Source organism: Rhinatrema bivittatum, chromosome 10, assembly GCF_901001135.1.
Source record: "Rhinatrema bivittatum chromosome 10, aRhiBiv1.1, whole genome shotgun sequence".
NCBI lineage: Eukaryota > Metazoa > Chordata > Amphibia > Gymnophiona > Rhinatrematidae > Rhinatrema > Rhinatrema bivittatum.
The window spans coordinates 31,975,914-31,993,939 of record NC_042624.1 but is presented as its reverse complement, the minus strand read 5'-3'; the positions used below and the strand labels follow the sequence as shown (position 1 = coordinate 31,993,939).

General features: G+C 44.8%; 1 protein-coding gene across 4 annotated transcripts in view; it reads left to right on the top strand.

The window, feature by feature from the left end:
* The first annotated feature begins 890 nt into the window (after positions 1-890).
* ALG14 (ALG14 UDP-N-acetylglucosaminyltransferase subunit) overlaps positions 891-18,026 on the top strand; it is a 146,302-nt gene continuing 129,166 nt past the window's right edge. The window contains exon 1 of one of the 4 annotated variants that reach the window (XM_029618023.1): positions 891-1,209. In XM_029618023.1, the coding sequence (XP_029473883.1) occupies positions 1,071-1,209 (139 nt within the window). In that variant the 5' untranslated portion in view covers positions 891-1,070. The remainder of the gene's footprint in view (positions 1,210-18,026) is intronic. The other 3 variants (XM_029618022.1, XM_029618025.1, XM_029618024.1) reach the window with 3 other exon arrangements.

Here is an 18,026-nt window from a genome sequence, read left to right as displayed (position 1 = left end):
AATGTTGATTGCGCTGGAAGTCTAAAGGACAGAATATATATAATATATTCTGAATAACCTAAATAAGATAAAACATTTTCAGCTAGATGGTTTTTAGATGACAAAAAGCCTCAATATTTACAGCCATTGAAGAAAAAAATGGAAAATCCCATACCACCATTTCCTCAACTGATTTTTGCAGGAATTACTGGTCAACAATTTATTCTCAGAAACATCTCAATATTTTATTAGTGGGATTATTATGTATAATAATAATGGTGATGCACATGGGCAATGGAAATAAAAAAGCATTACCTTACTTCTTAACCTGAATTTAAAAAAATCAGTGCTCGTCTTGGACAAAAAAAAAGTTCGTTTCAGAAGGGATACAGCACATAAACACTGAACAAATTCGGCAAGTGCTATTACATTAAATACCACAATAACAAGATTTTTGGAAAACGGGCATCAAAATATATATTTTTAAGGATAAATTGTTTTATAATTTTGAAGCGTCTAATAATCATGTTAAAATACTGTCCTAGTAATTGGCATAAGGCGGAGGTCAGAGAGGAGTCAAGAAGTGTTTTACCTCTACTTGAAAGTCCTGCATAAACCTACTCCCATTGTTTCTTTACGGCTCCCCAAAATAGTATTAAAATAAAGATTAAATTCAATTTATGTGTGTTTTGGATTTTTCCAATTTCCTTCCCTCACGTGTCCCCAGGGACACTGTCAAAGCAATGAGGATGCTGACCCAGCACGATCGCCTTCCCTTCTCCGGGGTTACAATACTAGGTTGTACAATTCACTGAAACTAAAACAATGAAACAGATTAGCTTTCTTCGCCTACCAAACAAACCAGCGTGACCTAGCGATGTAAAACCACCTAGTCCTTTTGATGCATTCGAAGCTAAAGATTAACCATTTAGCAACTTTAATTTTTATTAGTAAACTACAGAAAATCTCCCTTTGCTCTGAAGCCCAGAGACGTGCGAGAGGACTGCGGAATAGGGTCCTGCGGCTTGCCGTAGTTCAGGGGTGATTGGATCGTCGCGGCAGCGGCCGGTAGTGCGTAGCCTAAGCTCAGGATGGAGCTCTCCCTGGCCGCTGTTCCTCTGCTCCTCGCCTTCCTTTTCTGGGCCAGGCGCCTGCTGGTCATTCGAGCCGGTGGCAGGCACAGGTCAGGCAAGAAGCGACCTCTCAGCGTGCTGGCTGTGGCAGGGTCCGGTGAGTGCGCGCGAGCTCCAGGCCGCTGCTCGGGCCGGGCCCGGCCCGGTGGGGGGGGGGGTTTAGTTCCTGTCTATAAGCATGCTGGGAGTTGTAGTCCTGCCGTTATTGTTGGAGGGGCTCGGAATCCTCCATGGTAACGGGCCCTTTGGCAGCGATGATACTGAGCTGCAGCTGACCTTGACTTGTGGAGAGGGGAACTTTGTAGTTCGGGGGGGGAGGGGATTATACTAGGCGATAAGTATTCTAATGCACCTCGATGAGGAAGGGGAATTAACAAATCAGGACTGACTTGATGCCGCTGGAAAGCGAGTCATGTAGCAGCGCTCAAACTCCACACTTCCAACAGACCAATGAGGGAAACCTACAAAGGAGCACTACAAGCCCCGCCATCTAAAGCCACACGACTCATCTCTACCAGGGACCGAGCTTTTTCTACAGCAGGTCCAACCATCTGGAACAACCTCCCCTCAGAACTCAGAATGGAACCGTGCCTAACAACATTTAAAAAAAACTCAAAACTTGGCTCTTCTTACAAGCCTTCCCTGATCCATCAAACTTTCACTAGATAACTACTCAGCTTTTGAATATGGAACTTCGACCCTCCAATATTCACCTCATTTACTAGTTTGGACATATCACAATGTACTTAATTTAATACCCTCTTAAGGCTTCTCTTTTTCCAGCTGAACCAGCTTCCAAGTTCAAGGTCCTTGTTATTATGTAACTTTTTGCTTCTCTGCTTTCGTCTCTAACCATAAAAGTTGTTCCTTATGTTATGTTATGTTATGTTATGTTATGTTATACTGATCTACCCCTGTTCGATGTAAACCGACCTGATATGGTATTCAACCTTGAAGGTCGGTATAGAAAAATGTTAAATTAAATTAATTAAATTAACTTTACAGTTTCCATTCCCTGGGCTTTCTTACTAAGGGGCCGATGCAGTATGGTGTGCTGAGCCAAGCGCACTCTTAACCTGCAGTTGGACGCGGGTAAAATAGGCGCTAATCAATCCCCTAATGCAATAAGGGGATTAGCGCCTATTCAAAGCACCTCTAACGCGGAGTGAATGTAATAGCGCTGTTCACATGCAACTGTATCAGGTCTATCCAGTACCGAGCGGTAGGAAGAGCTGCGTTAGTGCCTGCGGCACCCGCGGTTGCCGCACGCACAGTGCAGCTCACCTACCGCTCGATCCTGAACACTAATTTTATTTAAATGTAAACCGCGTCCGTGAAGCCTTAGGTCCGCGCAACCCATTTTACTGGATAGAGCGCCTATACAGTATCCTAGGTGCGCGGGCCTAAGGCTTCACGCCACGCTGGTATCTGTCATTTCAAATGTCATTTGAAATGACAGATACCAGGGAGGAGTGGAGAAGAGATGACAGCGGCGAAGCAAAAAAAAAAAGCGAAAAAACCAAAAGCAAAAAGTAAGTCGCTTCGCCGCTTCACTCTTCCCTCCTCCCGGAGCAGGGCGCGAAAAGCAGCCTTGCTCCGGGAGGAGGGAAGCGGCAAAGCGACTTACTTCTTGCTTTTGGGTTTTTTTTTTTGCTTCGCCGCTGTCAGCGTCTCCCCTCCTCCCGGAGCAGGGCGCGAAAAGCAGCCTTGCTCCGGGAGGAGGAGAGACACTGCGGCGAAGCAAAAATTTCTCAGTCAAAATCGGCAATGCAACCTCCACCTCTCACCCCTTGCAACAAGGAGTCCCACAAGGCTCCTCCCTCTCTTCCACCCTCTTTAATATATACCTCACCCCTTTATGCCACCTCCTAACCGAGCTCAAACTTAACTTCTATCTGTATGCAGACGACATTCAGATCATTATCCCCATCCATAATACCTTTTCTGATGCTTTGAAGCACTGGGAAACCTGTCTCACCCCAATAAACGCTCTCCTAACGAACCTCCACCTCGCCCTGAATACTAACAAGACGGAACTCCTGCTTGTCTCTCCTCATCCTCTTCTCAAACACCTGTCTTCGTCCAACCCTTCATCCAATCCAACTACTAATCAACCCTGTGTAAGAGACCTTGGAATCTACCTAGACAATAATCTAAACATGAAAAAATATGTGAGCTCCATTCTGAAAGACGGTTTTTACAAACTTAACGTGCTAAAAAAACGTAAACCCCTGTTACACCCCCAAGATTTCCACACTTTTGTTCAATCTTCCCTCTTATCCAAACTCGACTACTGCAATTCTCTATTCCTAGGACTCCCTTACGTGACAATTAAACCCCTCCAAATGTTGCAAAATGCAACAGCCAGAATCATTACCAATACCCGGAAAACTGACCACATCACTCCTATCTTGAAAGACCTACATTGGCTCCCCATCCCCTCTCGAATCCTCTATAAAACACTAACCACCATACACAAATCTTTGTTCTCTCACAATTCCCACTGGCTGGACATACCATTCAGCGCTGTCTCACTGAATCGTCCTACGAGAACAGTTCACAAAGGGAACCCTGCATGTCCCGTCCTTAAAAACAGCACACCTCGCATCAACTAGGGAACGAGCTATCTCTATTGCAGGCCCCACATGCTGGAACTCCATGCCCACGATGCTTCGTCTAGAATCCTGCCCAATTAAATTTAAAAAGAAACTAAAAACATGGTTGTTCCAGCAAGCCTATCCAGACTAATCCCCTTCTCCTCTCAGCCGCTGCCCCAGATGCTTCCCCTCAGATCGTCCCTGATACTTTGTAAATACTCTACTGATGCTGTTATCCATTCAGTACATCTCTAATTTATAACTTGTTGAATTTTATTTAGTTACTGTTAACCAGTTTTCAGACCTATATTTTCTTGCCTTCTCTGTTGTTGTTATTCCTCACCCACCGCCCTGTTATAATGTATTTTCCATTCTTTTGTTGTCATGTGAACCGGCATGATGTCTCCTACTAATGCCGGTATATAAAAGTTATTAAATAAATAAATAAATAAAAAAAACCCAAAAGCAATTTTGGTTTTTTTTTTCCAAAAGCGACAATTTTGGTTTTTTTCCAAAAGCGACTTACTTTTGGGATCTGTCAAGATCCCAAAAGTAAGTTGCTTTTGGACGCCTGCACAACTTACTTTTTTTTGCAGCCATCAGCAGAAACAGGATCGTAGCTCCTCCCGACGAAGACGAAGATGGCCGCCTGCACGGGGGAAAGCGTACAATTGGCCGCTCAAGACGTGGCGTCACATCCCGTGACGCCAAACGTCGTGACGTCACGTCTTCAGCGGCCAATTGCACGCTTTCCCCCGTGCAGGCGGCCAGGCCATCTTTGTCTTCGTCTGGAGGAGCTATGATCGTGTTCCTGCTGATGGCTTCAAAAAAGTAAGTTGTGCAGGCGTCCAAAAGCGACTTACTTTTGGGATCTTGACAGATCCCAAAAGTAAGTCGCTTTTGGAAAAAAACCAAAATTGTCACTTTTGGAAAAAAAAAACCAAAATTGCTTTTGGTTTTTTTTTGCTTCGCCGCAGTGTCTCTCCTCCTCCCGGTGTCTCTCCTCCTCCCGGAGCAAGGCTGCTTTTCGCGCCCTGCTCCGGGAGGAGGGGAGACACTGACAGCGGCGAAGCAAAAAAAAAAAACCAAAAGCAAGAAGTAAGTCGCTTCGCCGCTTCCCTCCTCCCGGAGCAAGGCTGCTTTTCGCGCCCTGCTCCGGGAGGAGGGAAGAGTGAAGCGGCGAAGCGACTTACTTTTTGCTTTGGGGTTTTTTTTGCTTCGCCGTTGCTTCGCCGTTGCTTCGCCGTTGCAGTCTCCGTGGCAGCCCCAGTCCGGACATCGGAGGGGGGCTGCAACGTTTTTTTCGCTTTTTTTTTGGCTTTGGGAGCAGGGGAGAGGACTGGGGCTGCCACGGAGACCGGCACCCATGATCGCGGCCGGGGCAGGTGAGCGGGGGCTGGGGGAAAGCTTGCCACCTACCCTTACCCCTGCCTCTACCGCAGGGGTCAGGGTAGGCGGTAAGTTTGCAGGTTAAACGCGCGACAAAACGGCAGGGAAAACTAGCGATAGTTGGGGCGCGGGTTACGGGATGCTAGGGAATAGCTAATTCGCTCGTTTGCATGCAATATGCATGCCGCGTGCGGAAGGGGTTGCCCGGGGAATTTAGGACGCGGTAGGAGTAGGTTAAAGGGGATTCGGGATCGCAGGAAGGGCTAACGCGGCCGGAAAGTGAGTAAAAAGCGGCTTAGGAGCAGGGTAAACGTGGCCGCACTTTACAGGATAGACCCGTATGTGAATGAGGCTATTAGGCATTCACTCCCGATGCAAAAAGATAAGCCCGGCATCGGTTTTCGTGCCTGGCATACAGCAGTAAGGGAAACAAACTCTGATAAACCCAGCAAGCGACCCTAGTGCATCCTTGCTACCGCAACCCCCTAATTTGAATATTGCATGGCGCCCCCCCTTTGGGGGGGCCATGCGTGCGTTAAGAGAGCGGGCGCTGACTGTTCGGTGCCCGGTCTGTTTGTTTTAGTACACTCGGGTTTATGCAGTATTCCTTTAAAAACAGGAAGCGCCAGATTGTTTTATGGTTCAATTAGGTTCTTGCCTGCTAATTGTATTTTGAGTCCTGACCAGTCTAGATGAGTGGGATTTGTCCCCCCCCCCCCCTACCAGCAGAGGGAGTCAGAGAGCAAGCTGATCTGACCTGATGTTTCTCCCTCTGATACAACAAGGGAAGGCATCAGAAGCCCCTTGCCCAAGCTGAATCGTTAGGCTCCTTTGGAGCTCAGACAATATTACCAAACGGCAGTAAAAAATAAGTTTCATTAACAAAAAGAGATCTCTACAAAAAAAGAGTAAGGAATTGAGCATCACCTGAATGCTGTATTCTGCACCAAGCATATCTAATATTGCTGTATGGACAGGGAAGGCCTTGGCCATTTTCTTAATTCTAGTGAGGATTAGATGCCCTCTGAGTCTTTCCGCCTTTGGCTGGTCCTCATCCAGTTTGAAAGAGTGGGTCACTTTAGAGATTAGGACTCCCAGTTCCTCAGACCTGAATAATGTAACTGCAGAGCTCTCCCTCTGCCTCTTCTCCTTGGGAATCCTCCAAGAAGGCTTCCTTTTCTTTACCTGATAGGGAGTCCTCCTCCTGGACAGAGTCCTTTCCTGAGAGCAGTCTTGATTTCTTGCTCTGCTGGACTGTTTCCTTAAGGGACTTTATGGCATTACTAACCTGTTGCCTTTTCTTCCCCTTTAATTGACAGAATGCTTTGTGCATTATCAAAACAAACTCTGAAGTAAAATCTTGCTCCTTGTCTGAGGCTCATGGGCCAAAACCTTCCCATAGGTCTCCCAGCAATGGCTCTGAGACTGTGCAAGAGTGACTTGCTTGTCCTGCAGCCAATTCCCTCCCTCCCCTGACTCCAATAGGGGAGTAAATGCTGCCTCTGGAGGTCCTCAATGCTGGGAACCTTGCTCTCTATGCATTCTCCTCCCCTGCTTGTGCTGCATTTAGCTCAGCCTCATTGTGGCTCCTGCCAGGCCCCACACCAGCCACATTTTCGTCCCCACTCCATATCTGGTCTGGGGGGAGGATTCCTGGGAGTGCACGACCGACCAAGTCACCGTTGCTAGCCTCGGTTGTGCCTTCTCTCCTGCATCGTTTTTCTCCCAAGCTTCTTAAAATGCACAAAGCACAAAAGTGCCTTTAGCCAGGAAATACAGGGACCTTGCCCAGATTTCCTCCTCCAGGGCAGAGCAGCCACCCTTCTAACTGTTGTCCTGGAGGAGCCCCCGACTCAGCCAAGACTCCCACTAGGGAAATCAGCCTGATGTTCAGGCTATTGGACATGAATGGGGACCTGGGTGTTGGATTAAGTATTGTAGGGTAAAAAAACTACAAATACTAGAATGCACAGAGCTGGAAGTAAAAAAAAAAAAATCAGGTCTGGTCAATTTTCCCTCCATAAACAGGGTCACATTAAATTCCACCTCTGGCCCAGTTTTTGAATTTTCCCAACTGAATGAGTTTATGTTCAAGCAGACCATCTTCCTCATTGTCCTGCCAGACTAGTACAGCCCCCCCCCCCCCCCCCCCCCAAACCAGCAGCTCTGACTTGATATCCCTCCCTATATATTCTAGATTTTGTAATAATCCAGATAGCCAAATTTAGGCCAGGATTCATTATTCAACGCAGAATGATGAATCCTGCGAAAACGGCGGGTGGGGGTGGCGAAGGGGGGGGGGGCGGGCCTGGGAAAGCCCGCAGCCTACGCACCACTGTGGTGCGCCGGCTACCAGCTTTCGCACCGAACAGCGCCACTGTGAAAGGTGGTGCTATTTGACACACTACTGCCGACAATAATGTTAGAAACATTATCGCCTGCAGCGAAAACACCACTGACTCCCCCCCTCCCCCCCTAATTTGCATCAGATCGCATGCGAAAAGGCCCTTTTCGCATGCGATATGGCTTTATCGCGTGCGTTAGGGCCCTAACGCACGTGGTAAGGGTTTAGAAAATAACCCCCTTACAGGCCGATACAGTACAGTTAGCCGGCATTTGGACGCGCGTTTTGGACGTACTAGCTTTATCCCTTATTCAGTAAGGGGTAATAGCGCATCCAAAACGCGCGTCCAACCCCCCCGAACCTAATAGCACCCGCAACATGCAGATGCATGTTGATGGCCCTATTAGGGCTTTTCTGTGCACCCTCCGACTTAATATCATGGCAATATTAAGTCGGAGGTCCCGAAAGTTTAAAAAGTAAAAAAAAAAAATTTGAAATAGGCCCGCGGCTCGCGGGTTGAAAATCGGACACTCAATTTTGCCGGCATCTGGTTTCCGAACCCGTGGCTGTCAGCGGGCTCGAGAACAGACGCCAGCAAAATTGAGCGTCTGCTGTCAAACCCGCTGACAGCAGCCGCTCCTGTCAAAAAAGAGGCGCTAGGGAGTAATTTTAATAAATTAAAATACTGAATCGCGCTACCAGGAGAGTGGCCTGTGCGCTCGTTCTCCCGCGTTTTTACTGTATCGGCCTGTTAGTGAAGCTCTTGTTCTAAACATCCTGCCTCCTCATGCTTTAAACCTTGGTCACGCCAGGCAGCTTCCCCCAATATCTTCTTGGAAGAAAGACAGTGTTTTAAAACAATCTTCAAGTCTCCTGTACATTTCTAACCCAAGTAACTTCTTTTTGTTTCTTTCTAACTAATTTCCTCATTTATTTATAAACATTTGATATTTTGCCATTTTTCTAAAATGGTCTCAAGGCGAATTACACTCCAAATTGTAATCAATCAAATCAAAGACACTAAACAAAAGCTTATCAGTTATCTTTTAAAATTCAAGCAGGAGTTTCCAGTGGGCCAATTGCTAAGCATTAACAGAAAATAGGAAAACCCCGTTAATTCATCGGACCCGTCTGTCCTGACCTTGAAGAGAACACCTCAGCACTGTGCACTTGGAAGAGGGCACTCGCGTATCCGGGTTGGTGCTACCTCCTTGCTCTACTAGCACCACACCATTTAAATAACTGGCCGACCTGCCCTCTGACCAGGGCTGACTGTAGGTGGATGCAGGGCCCGAGGCAATTCAGCCGGAGCAGTTCCCCTCATGAGCCTCATCCTCATCTACAGAGAGACTACAAATACAGGAATGCACAGGAATACAAGTTCAAAAACCAGGACTGAATCGCTTGGCAACTCTGAGGGACAGGAGCAAAGATCACCTCTCTTCCCCCATTCAAAACTACCAGAGAAGCAGAACTGAAAAGGAATGGTTTCCTGGACCATAAAACCCATTATATTACCGCTCCTGCCTGCTACGATTATTTATCTTTGGTCTTCATGGGAAGATTGGCAACCTGGGCTTGTTCTCATTTATTTATTTTATTTATTTATTTATTTAAAAGCTCTTCTATACCGTCGTTAAGTTAGATAACCATCACAACGGTTTACAGCAAGGCACGATAATGAATAAAGTAAGTGGTATAGATTACAATTAATCATGTGCCATCATAGTGCGGTAACAATTCACTTCAATAAAATATGTGTGTAAATTAAGGGGTAGATTTTCAAACCGCGCGATTTGGCGTACTTTTGCTGGCGCATCAGGCGCCAGCAAAAGTACGCGGGATTTTAGTAGATACGCGCGTAGCCGCTAAAATCCTGGATCGGCGCGCGCAAGGCTATCAATTCCGTATAGCCGGCGCGCGCCGAGCCGCGCAGCCTACCCCCGTTCCCTCCGAGGCCGCTCCGAAATCGGAGCGGCCTCGGAGGGAACTTTCTTTTGCCCTCCCCTCACCTTCCCCTCCCTTCCCCTACCTAACCCACCCGCCCGGCCCTGTCTAAACCCCCCCCCTTACCTTTGTCGGGGGATTTACGCCTCCCGGAGGGAGACGTAAATCCCCACGTGCCAGCGGGCCGCTAGCGCGCCGGGACGTGACCTGGGGGCGGGTCCGGAGGGCACGGCCCCGGGCCCGCCCCTGGAACGCTCCCGACACGCCCCAACAACGCCGCGCGGTTCGGGCCCACCCCCGACACGCCCCCAACACGCCCCCCTCAGAAAACCCCGGGACTTACGCGAGTCCCGGGGTTCTGCGCGCGCCGGTAGGCCTATGTAAAATAGGCTCACCGGCGAGCAGGGCTCTTAAAATCCGCCCCTATGTTTGTCTGTAGGGAGCATAGTAGACGGAAAGAATTCAACTTTAATGTGCATTTGTAGGTTACAAATAACAATTTCTAGTTTGGTGCATCCTAATCAATCAACTGTTTTTTTCCTTCTCTTTATCTTTATAAAAAGCTTGTTTAAATAGCCAGGTTTTCAGATTGGATTTGAATATTTTGAAGTTTCTCTGCAGTCTTATTTCGAGTGGCATGGTGTGCCATAGCACGGGGCCAGCCAGTGATAATGTTCTCTCCCTAACTTGCGTGAGGCGTGCTGTTTTGACAGAGGGAACAGTTAGTAGAGCCTTATTAGCAGATCTTAGGTTTCTTTGTGGGACATGTACGCGCAGTGCTGTGTTAAGCCAGTCAGCTTTTTCATCATGGATTAGTTTATGTATTATGCATAAGGCCTTATATTGAATTCTTTGTTCAATTGGGAGCCCGTGTAGATCGGCAAGTGTTCCTGTAATGTGATCATTCTTTTTTTTGCTAGTCAAAATTCTAGCAGCTGAATTTTGTAATATTTGTAGTGGTCGAATTGTGGATTGTGGTAGTCCTAAAAGTAGGGAGTTGCAGTAGTCTGTACTTGCGAATATCATTGCCTGCAAAACTGTGCGGAAATTGTTTAGTGTTAGTAGAGGTTTAAGTCGTCTTAGGATCATTAGTTTCGCATATCCTTCCTTTATTTTCAAGGAGATGTGTTTCATGTTTAGCTCAGGGTCAATTATTACTCCTAGATTTCGTACTTTAGTTGCTAGCTCAGCGGTTTGGTTATTTTTAGTAGTGAGTGTTGGTTGGATGTGGTGTACGTTTTTACGTTCAAGGTGTAGGAAATCGTTTTGTCGATGTTTATTACCAGTTCCATCTGATTTAAGAGCTGTTTAATTATCTCAAGATACATATTAGCAAGTTTCATTGTTTCTTCAATGGTGTTTACAATTGGTAGCAGTAGCTGTATATCGTCTGCGTATAAGTAGTGTATGATTCTGAGTCCTGCTAGTAAGTGACATACCGGGAGGAGATAAATGTTAAAGAGTGTTGCCGACAGGGCCGATCCCTGTGGGACACCAGTTAGCAGTGTGACTTTGTCCGAAAGTGTATTTTTAATTTGTACTTGTTTTTAAGGTATGACTCAAACCATTTTATTGTTTTATTAGTGAGACCTATTTCTTTCAGTCTATTGAGTAGTGTTTTGTGATTTACTGTGTCGAATGCTGCGGAGAGATCTAATAGAACTAGAATGTAGTGTGTTCCAGTATCAAATCCTCTTAAGATATTATCTGATAAAGCTAATAGTAGAGTTTCAGTGCTGTAGTGTTTGCGAAACCCATGTTGTGCTGGGTAAAATATGTTGTTACATTCAATATGGTTTGACAATTGTTGTTGTACTGCTTTTTCAGTTAGTTTGGCTAGTAAGGGTAAGTTAGAGACTGGTCTATAGTTATTGAGAACTAGTGGGTCAAGGTTCTTTTTTTTTTAATTATTGGTTTAATAATGGCTTCTTTCAAGGTATCTGGCATTACTCCTTCATCAAGTGAGAGATTGATGATTTTAGTTAGGATTGGGGCTATTGTGTTGGTGAGTTTTTTTAGTTCAGTGATGGGAATGGTGTCAATTACGTGTGTGGCAGGGTTCATTTGATTTATCATTTTCTCGACTTCGTCTTGTGATACTTCTTCAAATTCTGACCAGTTACTAACATCTTTAGTGGGCATTTTAATCTCTTGTTTGGTAGTGTTAGGGATTTTTTTTCTCAGGTTCTCAATTTTCTCTTTAAAGAATTGAGCTACCTCATTGCATTGGTTCTCTTGTAATGTTTGGCAGTTGATGTGTTGTCAGTAGTTAGATTCTTTACTATGTTAAATAGGGTTCTGGCGTTATTTGAGAATTTTTCTATTTTTGAGCTGTAGTATTTTTTTTAGTGTCTAAGATTGTTTTTTTGTAGTATGCAAGTTGTTTCCTGTACTTTGTTAAATTATCAGTGGTTTTGTTATTTTTCCATTCTTTTTCTTTCTTTCTAAGGCATCGTTTTATTTCCTTGATTTGTGTACTATACCATGGATTATTTTGCTTTGATTCTTTGATGAGGGCCGTTTGCATAGGGTTTAATTCATTCGCCAAGGTAGTGGTTCTATTTAACCAGTCGGTTGTTGGGTCATGGCTGTTTGCATAGTTAATGTGGGTTAATTCTTCAGAAAGTCGGTCTTTGAGTATATCTGTGTTGAATTCAGCTGATTCAATGTTTTGCTTTATTATTGGTCTTGCGTGCTTGATCTGGGAGTTAATAAGGAAATGGTCTGACCATGGGATTTGTGTGTATTCCGTTTTTATGTTTTCTAGGAAGCTACTGTTAATGAAAGTAAGATCTAATGAATGGCCAGCTTTGTGTGTTGCTTTATCTGTGATCAGTTTGAAGCCTAATGCCGTCATTATGTCAATTAGAGTTTGGCAGGTATTAGATAGGGGGAGAATGTCCATGTGAAGATTAAAGTCACCTAATATTATGGTGGGTTTAGAGGGATTTAGCTGTGTTGTGAAAAATTCAATAAGTGGGGAGATGTTTAATTCAAGGAGACTTGGTGGGCAGTAGACCAGGCAGATTTGAAAATGGTTTGTGTCAAACAGAGCGATTTCATGATGCGTGGGCGCTGAGATTGGGATTAATTTAGTTTTAAATTTTTTTTCAATAATTAGTAGTAATCCTCCACCTCTTTTATTTATTCTCGGGATTGAGAAGACTTCATAGTTTTTATTTGGTAACTGGTTCTTTAGAAATACGTCTGATTTTTTTAGCCATGATTCTGTTATTGCTATAAAATTTGGTTTTGTGTCATATATTAGGTCTGTGATGATGGGAAATTTTTTTGTCACTGATTGTGCGTTGACAAGAAAAAAGGAGATCATTAGTAGTTTGTTTAAATTGGTACTGTTTGTGCGTTTTACAGGAATTAGGTTATTAGAAGTCAAATTGTTTTTACTTTTATGGCTGTGATTGAAATTGTGTTGTTGTTTCAATGTTTTGCTTGCATACTTACCCTTTCCTGTGCTTACTTGGATGGGGAATGTCTGGCTTGTGTTGGTTGAGTGTGCCATCATGTTGTTTGGTAGGTGGTGGTCTTTTTCAGCAGGTATTCTTTCCTGGTGTACAAGGGGCTGTACGAAGGGGCGCACATGCCCCTTTGTTGCGCCCCTTCGGTGCGCGCCGCTGGCGCACGGCACCTCCAGGATCCCTGCTGTTCTTTTATCCTCAGCATCCCCTGATGACGATAGCCACGTCACCAAGGGGGAGGGGCGACACCCGGAAGTCTTGGTACAGTGAGAGACCTGTGAGGGGAGAGAGAGAAAGCAGAAAAAAAAACCTGGGAAGGAAAAACAGTTTGTTATTCAGTCAAAAGAGCCTTGGATGGCTTTTAGAGGCTGATAGGTAGGCCAGCTTTGTAAAAGCGCAGCAGCAGACAGATCACGCCTGAAGAAAGGTCAGAGGCAGGGCTATCGTTGGGAGGAGTGTAAATTGGCATGATTGCTACTTGTCCCCGAGTGTCATCTAACATTAGTCAGCAACACGGGTGCAGGCCAGGAAGGCAAAGAGGTATAGATGCCTCCTCCCTCCTGTCCTGAAACTGTCGAGAAACTGAAGGACAGGAGGGAGGAGGCATCTATACCTCTTTGCCTTCCTGGCCTGCACCCGTGTTGCTGACTAATGTTAGATGACACTCGGGGACAAGTAGCAATCATGCCAATTTACACTCCTCCCAAGGATGGCCCTGCCTCTGACCTTTCTTCAGGCGTGATCTGTCTGCTGCTGCCCTTTTACAGAGCTGGCCTACCTATCAGCTAATTTAATAAGTGAGAACAAGCCCAGGTTGCTAATCTTCCCATGAAGACCAAAGATAAATAATCGTAGCAGGCAGGAGCAGTAATATAATGGGTTTTATGGTCCAGGAAACCATTCCTTTTCAGTTCTGCTTCTCTGGTAGTTTTGAATGGGGGAAGAGAGGTGATCTTTGCTCCTGTCCCTCAGAGCTGCCAAGCGATTCAGTCCTGGTTTTTGAACTTGTATCCCTGTGCATTCCTGTATTTGTAGTCTCTCTGTACATGAGGATGAGGCTATCAGAAATCCAGGACTGCCCCAAATCTTCCTGCAGGAACTGATACTTGGCATCCCTGGTTCTTTGCTGCTTCTTTGGTTCTGTTTCTCTCTCACTCTCGGATTTGGATTCAAACCACTTTCTTGGCTGTGATGAAAAGAACAAATTCTCACTGCTGTTGCTTCACCCTACTAGTGGCTCTGCCAAGCAAATACACCAGATGTCTGAATCTGCAGATTTACTATTGCAACAAGATATCAGAAGCAAAAAACATGACTGTCTAAACCCATTGGTACATTCTGCACCATAAGAGCATAAGAAATGCCATACTGGATCAGACCAAGAGTCCATCAAGCCCAGTATCCTGTTTCCAACAGTGACCAATGCAAGTCACAAGTACTGGCAAGTACCCAAATATTAAATAAATCACAAGCTACTATTGCTTATTAATTAATAGCAGTTTATGGATTTTTCCTCTAGAACTTATCCAAACCATTTTGAAACCCAGTTACACTAACTGCCATAACCACATTCTCTGGCAATGAATTCCAGAGCTTAACTATGCGTTGAGTGAAAAATAATTTTCTCCATTTAGTTTTAAATGTGCTACTTGCTAACTTCATGGAGTGCCCCCTAGTCCTTCTATTATCCGAAAGAGTAAATAACTGATTCACATTTACCCATCTAGACCTCTCATGATTTTAAAGACTTCTATCATATCCTCCCTCAGTCGTCTCTTCTCCAAGCTGAACAGCCCTAACTTCTTTAGCTTTTCCTCATAGGGCAGCCGTTCCATGCCCCCTTATCATCATAACAGAAGACCAGACATCGAAATACCAAAAAGCAACATTGCTATGAACACTGGGCCACCACAAGCATTTACCCCTGTGGCAACTTTTCAAACACCTCCTGTTTAAAATCCAAAAAATCAGAAGGATTGTCAGCCCCTACTATCATGATTTGTATTCATATTGAAAATGAAGATCAAGTAAGCTTTTGCCCTTTTGCTCCACTGGAGGTTTCTGTCCTCCCTGAGCTCGCCCTAGGTCACTCCCAAGTTTGATCCAAATTTCCTACTCTGCAATCCCCATGCAGGTAACTAATTATCTTACCTACTATCTACCCTATAAATTGACTTATCTATACCATGGATGGTATAGATAAGATACGGAAAAAGAAGCACAAAGACCCAAGTTTTACAGTTCAAAAACACGGACTTTGATGAAATGGGGAAGTACCTGGAGGAAGAACTAAAAGGCTGGGAGAACGAGAGAGATGTGGATCAACAGTGGACCAAACTAAATGGAGCAATTACCAAGGCAACTAATCTATATGTTAGAAAAGTTAAGAAAAGCAAAAGAAAAATGAAACCTATCTGGTTCTCAAAGGAAGTGGCTGACAAAATAAAGGCTAAAAGAACAGTGTTCAAGAAATATGAAAGATCCCAAAGGGAGGAGCACAAAGAAGAATATCTGGTACAACTGAGGGAGACAAAGAAATTAATCAAGACGGCAAAAAGTCAAGCAGAAGAGAGGATTGCCAAGGAGATAAAGAGAGGTGACAAAACATTTTTCAGATACATCAGTGAAAGGAGAAAAGTTCAAAGTGGTATAGTGAAATTGAAAAGTGAAAAGGATCAATGTGTGGAGAGAGACGAAGAAATGGCAGAAATATTAAACGAATACTTCAGTTCTGTGTTCACTAAAGAGGACCCTGGTGAAAGACTGTTGCTACTTAACAAGCAACTGGAGGGGAGTGGAGTAGATGTAACTCCATTTAAAGTAGAAAATGTATGGGAAGAGCTGGAGAAACTGAAAGTGGACAAAGCCATGGGACCTGATGAGGTTCATCCCAGGATACTGAGGGAGCTCACAAATGAGCTGGCGGGTCTGCTGTGTGACCTGTTCAATAGATCCCTAGAAATGGGAGTGGTGCTGAGTGATTGGAAAAGAGTGGTGGTGGTCCCGCTTCACAAGAGTGGGAACAGAGAAGAGGCTGGTAACTACAGACCGGTTAGCTTCACTTCGGTGGTGGGAAAAGTAATGGAGTCGCTGTTGAAAGAGAGAATAGTGAAATATCTACAGTTGGGACAATTGCTGGACCAGAGGTAGCATGGATTCACCAGGGTAAGGTCCTGTCAGACAAATCTGATTGACTTTTTTGACTGGGTAACCAAGGAATTGGATCAAGAAAGAGCACTAGATGTCATCTACTTGGACTTCAGCAAAGCTTTTGGTACGGTCCCGCACAGGAGACTGGTGAATAAAATAAGAAGCTTAGGAGTGAGTGCCGAGGTGGTGGCCTGGATTGTAAACTGGTTGAAGGACAGAAGACAATGTGTGATGGTAAATGGAACTCCCTCTGAAGAGAGAGCGGTTTTAAGCAGTGTAACGCAAAGATCGGTGTTGGGACCGGTCCTGTTCAATATCTTTGTGAGCGACATTGCGGATGGGATAGAAGGTAAGGTTTGTCTTTTTGCGGACGACACAAAGATCTGCAACAGAGTGGACACGCCGGAAGGAGTGGAGAGAATGAGACGGGATTTAAGGAAGCTGGAAGAGTGGTCAAAGATATGGCAGCTGAGATTCAATGCCAAGAAGTGCAGAGTCATGCATATGGGGAGTGGAAATCCAAATGAACTGTATTTGATGGGTGGAGAAAGGCTGATGTACACGGAGCAGGAGAGAGACCTTGGGGTGATGGTGTCTAATGATCTGAAGTCGGCGAAACAATGTGACAAGGTGATAGCTAAAGCCAGAAGAATGTTGGGCTACATAGAGCGAGGAATATCGAGTAAGAAAAGGGAAGTGATTATCCCCTTGTACAGGTCCTTGGTGAGGCCTCACCTGGAGTACTGTGTTCAGTTCTGGAGACCGTATCTCCAAAGAGACAGAGACAAGATGGAGGTGGTCCAGAGAAGGGCAACCAGAAAGGTGGAGGGTCTTCATCGAATGACTTATGAGGAGAGATTGAAGAATCTAAATATGTACACCCTGGAGGAAAGGAGGAGCAGAGGTGATATGATACAGGCTTTCAGATACTTGAAAGGTTTTAATGATCCAAAGACTACGACAAACCTTTTCCGTCGGAAAAAAATCAGCAGAACCAGGGGTCATGATTTGAAACTCCAGGGAGGAAGACTCAGAACCAATGTCAGGAATTATTTCTTCACGGAGAGGGTGGTGGATGCCTGGAATGCCCTTCCGGAGGAAGTGGTGAAGACCAGAACTGTGAAGGACTTCAAAGGGGCAAGGGATAAACACTGTGGATCCATAAAGTCTAGAGGACGTGAATGAAGAGTGGGTGGCTCGCGGGAATGACGGCTACTGCCTGGAGATAATACCCTTATTCAATAAACATTCACACAGTTAATGCGACTCCAACAATGCTCAAAGCTTCATCGGCAAGAGGAAAAGTGGAAAAAAGGTTTTGCATTCACAAAAAAGTGGGGAGTAGCTTGCTTGTTACGGCGGTTACTACCCCAAACCAAATAAGCCTGATACTTCACTTTTAATACATATCCAGCATAGCTCTCTGCTTCAATGGCAGGGGAGAAAGACCGATACTTAACGCATATCCAGCATAGCTCTCTGCTTCAACGGCAGGGGGAATGAAGAAAAGTGGCTCTTTATCCAGACAATAACCAACAAGGACTGAATTACATAGTCTGAGTAAACAAAAGCATGGGTGTAGCTTGCTTATTGCGGCGGTTACTACCCCTAACTAAGCTAGATATTCATTTAGATGCAGTTCCAACACTGTTCTCTACATTAATGGTAGGGGTGGAAGGGAAATAGAACCAAAAGGTTACTAAGAGCCAAGACTAACAGAAGTATGAGGGGAAAAAAAAAAGTGCAAAGCTTACTGGGCAGACTGAATGGGCCATTTTGGTCTTCTTCTGCTGTCATTTCTATGTTTCTATACCAGTGCCTTTATGTGCTACTCATCATGTATGCTATTTGATATGTATGAATGTTATATATACCTACCTACTGTACAATTCTCCCTGGCTAAGGACTAAGGTAGTATACATGTGTATCAATTACCACTGTACACTGCTTTGGGTGAAAGTTTTTTGTTTTTTTTTTTCAAAAAGGCCGCTAATAAATCATAATAAGAATA